The sequence below is a fragment of the Carassius carassius genome, unplaced genomic scaffold (assembly GCF_963082965.1).
Source record: "Carassius carassius unplaced genomic scaffold, fCarCar2.1 SCAFFOLD_74, whole genome shotgun sequence".
Lineage (NCBI taxonomy): Eukaryota > Metazoa > Chordata > Actinopteri > Cypriniformes > Cyprinidae > Carassius > Carassius carassius.
The window spans coordinates 287,087-301,179 of record NW_026775070.1 but is presented as its reverse complement, the minus strand read 5'-3'; the positions used below and the strand labels follow the sequence as shown (position 1 = coordinate 301,179).

General features: G+C 38.4%; 1 protein-coding gene across 1 annotated transcript in view; it reads right to left on the bottom strand.

Moving 5' to 3' along the window:
- The window catches only part of LOC132134582 (myomegalin-like), a gene marked incomplete at its 3' end in the record, with an annotated part of 40,457 nt that extends 26,704 nt beyond the window's left edge, over window positions 1-13,753 (bottom strand). Inside the window, exon 1 of the mRNA XM_059547116.1 lies at window positions 13,535-13,753. Within this exon, the coding sequence (XP_059403099.1) occupies window positions 13,535-13,572 (38 nt within the window). The remainder of the gene's footprint in view (window positions 1-13,534) is intronic.
- Window positions 13,754-14,093: the final 340 nt, after the last annotated feature.

Below are 14,093 nucleotides of genomic sequence, written 5' to 3'. Positions count from 1 at the left end.
TTTCGTTAATTTAGCCACTGTATTGAATAAATACCTGGGGTTATGTTTGTTTTCTTCTAAAAGAGAAGAAAAGTAATCGGATCTAGCAGTTTTTAATACTTTTCTGTAGGATATGTTACTTTCCCGCCAAGCAATACGAAATACCTCTAGTTTTGTTTTCCTCCAGCTGCGCTCCATTTTTCGGGCTGCTCTCTTTAGGGTGCGAGTATGCTCATTATACCATGGTGTCAAACTGTTTTCCTTAACCTTCCTTAAGCGTAAAGGAGCAACTTTATTTAAAGTGCTAGAAAAGAGAGAGTCCATAGTTTCTGTTACATCATCAAGTTGTTCTGAGGTTTTGGATATGCTAAGGAATTTGGTTACATCAGGAAGATAACTTAAAAAGCAGTCTTTTGTGTTAGAAGTGATGGTTCTTCCATACTTGTAACAAGAAGTAGAATTTACAATTTTGGCTATATGAAGTTTGCACAGAACTAAATAATGATCTGAGATATCATCACTTGGCTGAATAATTTCAACACCATCAACATCAATTCCATGTTACAGTATTAAATCTAGAGTATGATTTCGACAATGAGTAGGTCCTGAAACGTGTTGTCTAACCCCAATAGAGTTCAGAATGTCTATAAATGCTGATCCCAATGCATCGTTTTCATTATCAACATGGATATTAAAATCACCAACTATTAGAACTTTATCTGCAGCCAGAACTAACTCGGATGTAAAATCACCAAACTCTTTAATAAAGTCTGTATGGTGCCCTGGTGGCCTGTATACAGTAGCCAGTACAAACATAACAGGGGATTTATCATTAACATTTGTTTCTCTGGATAATGTTATATGAAGCACCATTACTTCAAACGAGTTATACTTGAAGCCTGCCCTCTGAGAAATCCTGAAAACGTTGTTATAAATTGAAGCAACACCTCCACCTTTGCCTTTTAGACGCGGATCATGTTTATAACAGTGATCTTGGGGGGTGGACTCATTTAAAATAATGTAATCATCAGGTTTTAGCCAGGTTTCTGTCAAACAGAGCACAATTAGATTATGATCAGTGATCATATTATTTACAAAAAGTGTTTTCGTAGAAAGGGATCTGATATTCAATAAGCCAAGCTTTATCATTTGTTTATCCATATTGCTTCTGTTTTTTATTTGTTGAACCTCAATTAAATTGTTAATCTTAAATTGTTTTGGACGTTTTTTGTTTTTTCTAGTTCGGGGAACAGACACAGTCTCTATAGTGTGATATCTAGGTGAAAGAGTCTCTATGTGCTGAGAATTAACTGACCTCTGTGACGGGAGGCGGCTAGCAGACGGTCGGTTTAGCCAGTCTGTCTGCTTCCTGACCTGGGCCCCAGTTAGTCAAGTATAAACACTAAGGGTGTACTCACACTAGGCACGGTTGCCATGAACCGGGCCCCGAGTACGATTGTCCCACGCCACGCGTCCTGTTCCGTGCTCCAGCACGGTTAGCGCTCACACTGCATGCGAACCGCGCCCGAGTCCAACTGAACCGTGCTCTGGCCCACCTCTTCCAAGCGGGCCAGGGCCGGCCAATCGAGCCGCGCCCGGGGCACGGTACGGAGCACTCACACTAGTCAAACGAACCGCGCTTTGGTGGTCAAACGCACTCGGGCACGGTTCAAACTGGCTAGTGTGAGTACACCCTAAGACTATTTGCCATATTTCTAGAGAGAAGAGTGGCGCCACCCCAGGAGGGATGAAGACCATCTCTTTTAAACAGGTCAGGTCTGCCCCAAAAGCTCGTCCAATTGTCTATGAAACCTATGTTATTCTGTGGGCACCACTTAGACATCCAGCCATTGAGTGATGACAATCTGCTATGCATCTCATCACCACGGTAAGCAGGGAGGGGACCAGAGCATATTACAGTGTCTGACATCGTGCTTGCAAGTTCACACACCTCTTTAATGTTATTTTTAGTGATCTCCGACTGGCGAAGTCGAACATCATTAGCGCCGGCATGAATAGCAATCTTACTGTATTTACGTTTAGCATTAGCCAGCACTTTTAAATTTGCCAAGATGTCAGGCGCTCTGGCTCCCGGTAAACATTTGACTATGGTGGCTGGTGTCTCTATATTCACGTTCCGTACAATAGAATCACCAATAACTAGAGCACTTTCATCAGGTTTCTCAGTGGGTGCATCACTGAGTGGGGAGAACCTGTTTAATGTTTTGATCGGAACAGAAGAGCGGTGTTTTGACCCACGACTACGCTGCCTCACCGTCACCCAGTTGCCCTGCTGCAGGGGCTCTGTTTCCGGAACCGAACAATGTACAGGAATCCCTGAGCTAGACGCATCCAAAGCCGTATCTAGAGCCCTAACATTCTTACTGTCCTCAATTAAAGTTTGGATGCGTGTCTCTAATTCTGAAATCTTCTCTGTCAGCCTAACTATTTCCCTGCATTTATCACATGTGAATCCCTCATCAGCGACAGAGATAGATAAACTGTAGATGTGGCAAGAGGTGCAAGTAACAATGACGGGAGAAGCCATTACTCACCGTGCTTGATTAAATATTCTTACTGCGGTTGTTTGATGAACTTGTGAAAACTGGAGCAAGGGAGAGGAGAAAAGAAAACAGCGATAGGTTCGAATGAAAACGCTAATGACAAGCTAACGAGTGCTAACGCTTTGCAGGTGTACTGCACTCACGGATATAAAATAAAAGTGAACGATCAAAGTTAATCTGATAAGATTGATCGATAATATCAGAAATATGGTGTGAATTAAGTTATATTTTACCACTTTAAAAAACAGAGAGTGATAGTAAGATAAAGATTATAGAGAAAAAATAAAAAATAAAAACATCTACACGGAGCTAAGATTTGCTACAGAAGGCCAACAGGAAGTAGAGAAAACACTGTCCAACAGCGACGTTGGACAGTTAATTAGCCTGGATTTGTCTGTGTATTTATGAGACTTTCCTGGCAGTGAGCTCCTCCCACACGTGGGACACTCGTACTCTTTAGCCAATCAGATTTGAGCTTGTCAATCGACAAATAATAACCTGCTGTGGGTGTGTCTATCTGGATGTTACTTCAAGTAATGGCAGAGGTTTGTGCAGTTGATAATTTCATCTCACGTAACTAGGTGTATTATTTTATCTTTGCATGCTTAAAACTTTAAATAAAGTTGTTTAGACACATCCGTTAATGTGACCAGTGTAAGCCAGTGGCTGCTGTTTAGTCCAGAGTGTATTATGATTTAATATTGATCGATTCCTATGTTTATTTAGTTATAATCATAATTATAATCATTATTGTGTACGACAGTACCATGATGCAAGTGTGTGGCAGTGCTGGAACTGACCCAGATCCACCGTAATGTCGTAGAACACATATATATGGCGCTACTGGACCCGAGTGTAAACAAGGCACTGTGTATGTGTTCAACATCATCACTCCAAAAATCCTGATTGGAGCATCCTTAGAAAAAATTATATACAATATTAGAATGTTTGCAGGAGCAGGCGGTAACCAGCCCACATTGCAACCACAAAAAGATTAAATTATTAACACCCCATTTGGATATAAACTGAAGTAAATTTATGCATGCCACATTTATGTAACCTTTCAAAAATCGAATCACCTTTTTAAATTCAGTTCAGACTATGAAAGACAATGCAGAAAAGCCGAGCGGATGTGGCGGAAGACAAAACTTGAAATTTACTATAGCATCTATAAAGACAGCCTTCATGCTTTTAATGTGAAACTAGCCACAGCTAGACAGAATTTCTTCTCAAACCTTATAAACAGTAACTTAAATAACACTCGTACTCTTTTTGCCACTGTTGAGAGACTGACAAACCCCCCCAAGTCAGATTCCCAGTGAAATGCTCTCAGACAGCAAATGCAATGAGTTTGCATCCTTCTTTTCTGAGAAGATCATCAATATCAGGAAGGTGATTAGCACATCCTCAAGTAATGCAGAGGTCAGACAGATTCGGCCAATATCAAAAAGATACTACACAGCAAAAATATGTTGTGAGATTTGTCACCATGGGTGTTAAAATTGTCTCTTTCCAGGTGAACATAGAGGTCCATCTTTGCTAGTGTTTAAACAACACTAACGAAAGTGTTTATTATTCAAACACTGCGTTAGTGTATCATTTAACACTCAAGGTGTTGAGAAATTTTCATTCATAAGAATACATTCATAAGAATACAAATGTAACACTTTATGGTGATTAATCACACAACCCCAGTGTATTTGATATTGTCAACACTATTGTGGTGTTAAAATGTAACACTATTAGAGTTAAATAACAACACTGTAATAAGTGTTTTAAACTCAACAAAATCATTATATATATAGAGAGAGAGAGAGAGAGAGATTAATTAATCCACAAAACAATGCATGTTTAAACTTATTTATTTTACCTGAAACATTGTAACTCTTTTTCCCTGCACCAAAATGTCTTACTTGAACTTACTTTGAAAACTTACTTTGTCCATATGTATTCTCAATTTAATCAGGTTTATAGTGCTTACATTTATCTGCTTAAACCACAGCATCCACAGGAAGAGTTCCCGGGGTGGGGTAGGGGGCTCATTCAGTCCGTTTACCCCTCAAGTGTGGAGTCCGGTGCGACCACATCAGTTGCACCCCCCTAAGGACAGCCCTGGTTGAATGTATGTTACTAATCACTGAACAAAGTCTATGCCAGTGGCGTTTGGGCCCCTTGGAGAAAGTAGTCTCTTTCTTTTTTTCTGGATAAGACGACGTGGTTTCTGCAGTTTCCAGCTAAGCAAAAAAATCCACTCCGACTTGCAGCATCACAAAAGTACTCCTGTTAAATTTGGGGGGGGGGGGGGGGGGGGCAATAATTTCACATCCGTTTATCAAAAATAATATTGAATATTTAATGAAAACTCGTTAAATTAATGCTTAGTATAATAAAAAAATTTGGTCAAGAGACATGCTAGAAACAATTAACATGAATGATATTGCTATTTTAGATTTGGGCCATTTACAGTGGTTTGATTTGACATCAAATTTAATCTGTGAGAAACGTTTCAGATCGTCTAGGCATGCACAGCATACAAATATCATTATTACATAATATTGTTTTATGAAAAACATATAGTAAATGAAGTAAAACACTTTCTTTCTGTGTTTTCCTTGTTAAAACAAACTTCCCCGTCTGCTCCGCTTCGAGTGAAAGAAAATATCTCTCTGAGGAAAGTGTAGGAGCGCATATTAATGTCGCTATGAATCAATATGATGTTATAAAATAGATATTTTAAATGAGGTAAAACCATAAATGCTTACTTCTGGTCTTTCCTGTTTCTAAGTTAACCTGCGTCTGCACCAGGGTCTGCGCTGCACAGCAGTTCAGATCTGTGAGGAACGGTTAGGCTCGTTTAGGCGCGCACAATATCATCATAAAGTAAAATCATCTTATAAAATACATGTAAACGAGGTAAAACACTTACTTATGGTGTTTTCCTTTGATAAAACCAAATTCACCATCGTCTCCCCATCGTGAGTGAAAGAAAATATCTCGCTTGAGAAAAAGTTTTGGAGAGAACAGAACATAAATATCGCTATAAATCAATATAATGTTATTAAATACATATTTTAAATGAGATAAAAACACCTACTTTCAGAATCCCCTTATAGAAAATAAATGACATCCTCGTCTGTTCCGCATCGTGAGTGAAAGGAAATGTCGTTGAGAAAAGTTTATGCACACACAGAAAATAAATGTCATTATAAAACGATATGATATTACAAAACCCATTTTATGAGTAAGATTTTACACTTTATTTTGGCGTATTCCGTCCTCATACGAGCCGCGTCGTGAGCAAAGTATATGGTGTCTGTGAGAAATATTACAGATGGGACAGGCGCACGCACACGAGCAAATGTCCAGGATGTGACTATTAACACTCAACAGTGTTAATAAAGGTAAGTCTGCGTATTTACACCCCCAGAGGGGGCTGTTTATACTAGCTAGTGTTAATCCTTTAAAATTCAACACCACAACTTTAACACTTTACTCTAAAAGTCCCCAACACTAGGATTTCAAAACTAAATAATTTGCTGTGTATGTCTATTTTTGAAGCAATTGATAGAAAACTTTTGTAAGACATAGTGCAGCACCTAAAATAGTCAACCTGCTGTCTTGACACTCTTCCCACATCTTTTTTCAAAAGTGTGCTTAACTGTTTAGAAGCAGATCTCTTAGAAGTGGTGAACGCCTCACTTCTTTCTGGGACATTTCCAAACTCCCTGAAAACTGCAGTTGTTACGCCCCTCCTGAAAAAGAGCAATCTTGATAACACCATTTTGAGCAATTTTAGACCAATATCTAATCTTCCTTTTATTGGCAAGATTATAGAAAAGGTAGTTTTTCATCAGCTGAACAAATACTTAAACTCAAATGGATACCTGGACAATTTTCAATCTGGTTTTCGACCTCATCACAGCACAGAGACAGCACTCATTAAGATAATAAATGATATTCACTTAAATTGTGACTCTGGCAAAATATCGGTGGTGGTATTGCTAGATCTCAGTGCTGCGTTTGACACTGTCGATCATAACATACTACTAGAGAGACTGGAAAACTCGGTCGGGCTTTCTGGGATGGTTCTCAAATGGTTCAGGTCATACTTAGAAGGGAGAGGCTATTATGTGAGTCTAGGAGAGCATAAGTCTAAGTGGACGTCCATGACATGCGGAGTACCACAAGGGTCAATTCTTGCACCGCTCTTGTTTAGCCTGTATATGCTTCCCCTAAGTCAAATAATGAGAAAGAACCAAATTGCCTATCACAGCTATGCTGATGATACCCAGATTTACCTAGCCTTATCTCCAAATGACTACAGCCCCATTGACTCCCTCTGCCAATTTATTGATGAAATTAATAGTTGGATGTGCCAGAACTTTCTTCAGTTAAACAAGGAAAAAACTGAAGTCATTGCATTTGGAAACAAAGATGAAGTGTTCAAGGTGAATGCAAACCTTGACTCTAGGGGTCAAACAACTAAAAATCAAGTCAGGAATCTTGGTGTGATTCTGGAGACAGACCTTAGTTTCAGTAGTCATGTCAAAGCAGTAACTAAATCAGCATACTATCATTTAAAAAACATTGCAAGAATTAGATGTTTTGTTTCCAGCCAAGACTTGGAGAAACTTGTTCATGCCTTTATCACCAGCAGGGTGGACTATTGTAATGGGCTCCTCACCTGCCTTCCCAAAAAGACCATTAGACAGCTGCAGCTCATCCAGAACACTGCTGCCAGGATTCTGACTAGAACCAGAAAATCTGAGCATATCACACATTACATTTAGGATTGATTATAAAGTACTTTTACTCATTTATAAATCACTAAATGACCTAGGACTGAAATAAATAGCAGATATGTTCACTGAATATAAACCTAACAGAGCACTCAGATCATTAGGATCGAGTCGGTTAGAAATACCAAGGGTTCACACAAAACAAGGGGAGTCCTCCTTTAGTTACTATGCTGCCCGCAGTTGGAGTCAGCTTCCAGAAGAGATCAGATGTGCTAAAACACTAGTCACATTTAAATCTAGGCTCAAAACTCATCCATTTAGCTGTGCATTTATGGAATGAGCACTGTGCAATGTCCGAACTGATTGCATTGTATTTTATGAATTGCACTGTATTTTATTGGTTTTATTTTTGTGATTGTTTTATTATTTTTTATTATTTTTTACTTTATTTTATGTAAACCCTTACGAAAAAGTAGTTCAAGTTTATTTTACTAAATATACTTAAAGTTCAAGTATATTTTTAAGCATACTTTATGTAGCAAGTATACAAATATCAGTATTCTAGTAGTATACTTTTAAGTGTACTGTTTCAATACTCCTTGGGACTAAATTGGCCCACTTTCTAGTATATAAAAGTATACTTTTAAGTATACTTTAAGTATAACAGTAGCAAACTTTGAGTACACAACTAGTTTACCTCTATGTTTGTAGTTTGTACTGCAATTATACTAAAAGTGAACTTATAGGTATACTGATAGTTTACTAATTATATACGTTGTACACTTTGAAGTATAGTCTCAGTAAACTACTAGTTTAGTAGTTTTATACTGCAAGTTTTCTTTAAGTGATGTTTACATTATACTTTAAGTATACCACCATGTACTGTACATATTTAGGTTTTAATGTGTATATATTTTGTATGAATATCTGAACATACAAAACATCCAAAGAAAGAACAGAGTATCTGCTTGTAAACAAAAACATTTTATTCTAGCTTCATGCATTTTTTAAAAATGTGTTTAATAAAAAAATGTGTTTAATAAAAAAACATATAACATTTTGAACAAAAAAAAAGACTATAAATTGGATTCAGAATGATAATCAAAACGTAGGAGTCGATCAACACCCCAAAGCTTGACTGTATTATTACCTCTTCATCGGTCGACATTTTATTCCATAAAGTTATAGTTTTGATGCTGTTTTATGTCATATGTCCATGTTGCATGTGTTAGTATCTGGTGTTTATTTTTTTTTCTTCACTTGTGTTTTTTTTTAATTCTGTGCAGAAGATGTGTACTAGCGCCCTCTACCATATAATAATGAAAACAGATTCTAGGAGCATAGCTCAAATATATTTAGAATTTTTGTACGTATAAGTATACATAAATGTCATTTTAAGTATATTTTTGCGAAGTACATAAAGCCCATTTTTGAGAAGTATATAAAAAGTAAACTAAAAGCATACTTTCCTATTTTTAGTTTAAAAGAAGTATGCTAATAGCACACTTTAATAAACTTCGTAAGGGAAGCACTTTGAATTACCATTGTGTAAAAAATGTTCTATGTAAATAAACTTGCCTTGCCTTGATGCTGACATCTTTCTGAAGTCGTTTTTACATCCCTGTAATTTGGCACTGAATCTCAGGTGAAAAATCACCTTTTTACCCCTCTACAAAATAGTGGATACTTCAGTAAATATTTATCCACAATATTTAAATTTTTTCTTTTATCTCTATACATGTTTATTAAAACACTAAAAACTAAACAGTCAAATTTAAGATTTAGATTACAAACAAAATGTTTGTTACAAAACAACCCTTTCTGGTTTCATCAGTCATTCTCATGACTGAACAACTACTAGACTGAACAACTGACTGTCTTTAAATGCTTTTGATGCGATTTCAAGTTTTGCTTTCTATTTTGGAGTGTTACAAGCTCTTGGTGCATGAAGAAGATCTGTAAAGTTGCAAAGACTAAAGTCTCAAATCCAAAGAGATATTCTTTATCAAAGTTAAGACTCTGCCACGCCCCCTTAAAATGGCTCATTTAAACACGCCCCCACATGTCTACGTCACTATGTGGGCAGATTTGCATAACAACGCCCCAAATGTTTGCGCAAAGAAAGAATGTGTAAATTTTATTCTCTCTGTTGTGGAGACGCTGTGTGAATTGTTGTGAGAGTGAAAATACTTTCTTTCATCTTTCAAAAGAGCACTCAACTAAAAATCAGTGGTTAAGTTGTATTTAAAGCACTGTTCCAGACTGTGAGAGTAGCCTACAACATGATGTTTTATTAACAAATTTCGGGAGCAGCACGCACAGATAATCAACGCAGCCAATTCACCATCATTAACCACACCCTCGATACAACGACCTCGAGAGAGAACCACTATATATAATCATAACAGCCTTACCTTCATTCTCTCTAGTCTTTCAGCATCCCTGAAAATATCAAAAAAGAATATCAAAATCAACTGCGGGCGGCAGATCCTTTTCCTATTTGGCACCTAAACTCTGGAATAACCTACCTAACATTGTTCGGGAGGCAGACACACTCTTGCAGTTTAAATCTAGATTAAAGACCCATCTCTTTAACCTGGCATACACATAACATACTAATATGCTTTTATTATCCAAATCCGTTAAAGGATTTTTAGGCTGCATTAATTAGGTAAACCGGAACCGGGAACACTTCCCATAACACCCTATGTACTTGCTACATCATTAGAAGAATGGCATCTACGCTAATATTAGTCTGTTTCTCTCTTGTTCCGAGGTCACCGTGGCCACCAGATCCAGTCTGTGTCCAGATCAGAGGGTCACTGCAGTCACCCGGATCCAGTACGTATCCAGACCAGATGGTGGATCAGCACCTAGAAAGGACCTCTACATCCCTGAAAGACAGCGGAGACCAGGACAACTAGAGCCCCAGATACAGATCCCCTGTAAAGACCTTGTCTCAGACGACCACCAGGACAAGACCACAGGAAACAGATGATTCTTCTGCACAATCTGACTTTGCTGCAGCCTGGAATTGAACTACTGGTTTCGTCTGGTCAGAGGAGAACTGGTCCCCAACTGAGCCTGGTTTCTCCCAAGGTTTTTTTCTCCATTCTGTCACCGATGGAGTTTCGGTTCCTTGCCGCTGTCGCCTCTGGCTTGCTTAGTTGGGGACACTTCATCTACAGCGATATCGTTGACTTGATTGCAAATAAATGCACAGACACTATTTAACTGAACAGAGATGACATAACTGAATCCAATGATGAACTGCCTTTAACTATCATTTTTTCATTATTGACACTGTTTTCCTAATGAATGTTGTTCAGTTGCTTTGACACAATGTATTTTGTTTAAAGCGCTATATAAATAAAGGTGACTTGACTTGACTTACTTAATCTGCAAGGTGAACTCGTGAAACCGGTGTCTGTTTCTATAAAGTGGGACAGTTCCATATTTGAAAGGACAGTCTGACTCACAGTCTGTTTGAACGTTTACATATGTAAAGGATTTGCCACTGATGATTCAAACACGAGTTTTGAGCAGTGTAGAGTAGAGCTTGTTGTTAGTTGTTTCTCAGAGTATAAGTCATTATAATCAGTAATTATTTCCCCACTGGATGCAACAAATGTCTCATTTGTAATTGGTTTTATTGGTTTTGTCTCATCATGCCGGGACAAACAGCATCACAGTATGGTAAGGGGTGTAACATTTCCGTTACATGGTCGATGCATTCAGCCAATCACAATGCACTGGATAGCTGGCCAATCACAGCACACCTCACTTTTCAGAATGATGAGCTTTGTAAAAATCATTGCATTTCAGAAAAGCGAAGAAGAAACAATATTGTACAGTATGTGGAAATAATGTTTTTTGAACCTTAAACCACATAAACACATTTCATTACACCAATTACACAGAACAATGTTATTTTTAGATGACCCCTTTAAGAAACAGTTCAGATGCCATCTTTCTATCATCCTGCCTCTGTATAATGTATTTAGTGTTTACAGCGGTAATCAAGGAAAGTGCATCACAGCTGTTGCTTAAGTGCCACCTGCTGACAGAGAGTTAATTTACATTTTCATTCAGCCCATCTGCTGTTTGTTATGTTTTATTAATTTATAAATTATACAGTCTAATTTAGATCAAAATTTAGGCTAATAAAGCAACTAACCATATTCTTCATCCACTCATATGTTCATTGTTTCTTGTCTTTTGCTTATATTAAATTCATTCAAAATTAGTATTGGATTCTGCAAAAGTTACGATTAGTGCATCCCTAAATTTAAGAATGTCTGAAATTAAGAAATTAAGATTTAAATGTTAGTATTGTTGCTGGCTTTGGACGATGAAGTTCTCTTGTTTAATAAGCAAACTAAGTTAATGTCTTTTTATTTATGTATTGTGCGAAAATCTTATGTCATATGTAATTTGTTTTATGTCATAAAGCTATACAGTTTCGCTGTGAATGATCGGTGGTGGAACTGGCTCTGATGCAAGGGGCCCCAGCTACATTCTTGCCTAGGGCACCATATTGTTTAGGGTCTGCTCTAACTCCCTCCTTTAACTATAAATTGTTGTGAACTTCTGTCTGCTAAATTTATTAACGCTACTTTACAGCAGGCTAATAATGATATAAATTTTGTCCTTTAACATCCAGTATTCTGACTGTGGAAAACAATGAGATGCTACTGATAGGCAAATATTTGCAAGTGGTTTACTAAATTGAGAAAGACAAAAATACAGAAGCCTTTGCAGATGAATCTGACCTGCACTTGAAGCCCTGAACATGTCAGTAATCTTGCTACATCCCGCTCTCCTTCCTCGAGTCCCGCGCATTATTGATTACTCCGTTCGAAACCGTTACTAGACGAGAGAATCAGTCAAGACTAGCTGATGCATGATTTATCATCGATCTATTACCTAATATCACGCATGGCAATGATCACATAGGTCAGACAATAATATAAGATAAGCATTTAAATAATAATGTAAAAAAAAAAAAAAAAACTGGGCAGCGGGCCAAATCAGCCGCCAGTCCACCGGAAATTTTCCCGGTACTCCCGGGTCATCACAGATGTATTGGGTCTGAATCATCTGAAACAAAGCCGATCCTTCAGTGAAACAGAACTGGGAGCTCAGTAAAGAAGCAGCAGGAGCCTCACATAAACATCTTCAATAATAACGTCATAAATCTAGCAAACTTCCATTTCCATTAATAGGCTAAATGAATGCAGATTTCTACCATCATATTTATTATTTCCCTGGCAGTGAACATGAGAGGCTGCTGCCAGGGCAGGCTTTGCCGACAGGCGACACAGGTGGCTGCCTGGGGCGCCATCTGCTGGACGGGGCGCAAAATTGCAGAATAAAAAAAAAAGTTAATTAAATGTATGTATCGTATTATGAAAGCTGCGCACACGCTGTACACATTTACTGTGCACTGTCCACACACTGCTTGTATTTTTCCATTTCTTTTACTAGATTTACAATCCTAAAAAACGACTGAGTCACTCTGACAGGCAGCTGTCAAACTCAGCTGCTCAGCAACCGGGAGTGGCGCGAAAACATCTGACAGCATCGTTTTAGGGCTTTAAATGACGGGGTAAATGAAAACACGTAATAAAATGAAAACACTATAACTGCTTTTCCTTGAGGTGAGATCTTAATGCTTCTCTATTAATTTCTACTGTATTCTTCAGGTTGTTGCTTTTAAAGAGTTGTTGTGTGAACATTTAAAATAAAAAAATTTATAACTGTGGAGTTTATTTTTCCGGTGGTGGGTGGGGGGCTCTCTCGCCTTGGGCACCAAATAACCTAGAGCCGGCCCTGGCTGCTGCGATCCGTCTGTCTGTATTTTACTCCATTCTGGAAGCCAATAATGGAGTTTTTCCTGAAGCAGATGAGAATGCAAAAATCGTAGGACGTGATTGAAAGATGCAGCATCTCTGATCAGGTGCACTGCTTATGAGATGAAGATGGAAAATATAGGCTACAGTTAACACTATTTGATGAGTGGGTCATGTCTGATGTAAAAACAGTGCAGGTCCTTCTCAGATTGAATCAGGTGCATCTGCAGCCACGCAGTGATCTCTGGATGAAAACCCTCAGCAGAAACACGAATATTAGTCCCGTTGTCTAATGAGTTGCATCAGCACATATACACAAGACTGGTGCAATGAAACGAAGGCCCGTGTTTGTGACGCTGATGAGCGGATTCATGTGAATAAAGCCGTGATCGGTCCTCACCGCTCGGCCGCCGCCGCTCCATCGCTCCGGTTCATCATCAAACACCGGGCCGGTGCCGATCATCCCTCCATCGCTATTCCTCACAGACAGAAGCGACGCAGAGCTTCGCTTGTCCTACAGGACCGTGTGAAGCTGCTTCTGGACTCATTCGGGTTACATCAGCCGAACCGCATCTGAACCTCGGCTGCACTGCGCATGCGTCTCTCTGCACCGAGCAGCGCTTTAATCAAGAGGACAATAGAAACCTCATTTACATTTAGTGACAGCAGTCAGAATGCAATTTTGTATGAATTTTTGTTTTTCTATTTTCCTTAATTCAGGCTTGAATTACATTTCTGGATTGGCTTTGAATTCGAGTCAAGGAATTTAAAAGGCTTTGTCCCCCGACTGCCTCACAGCCTTGACTGCCAGCATGAATGTCTGTGGAAGAGCAGCATCTAAAAACACATACATACCCCACAATCACGATATTGTGTGATTCATTTCAAACACAATATTTTTCAAACAATTTTATACATTACAATCTAATTTAAACACACAAATATCTTTTAAATAAGCA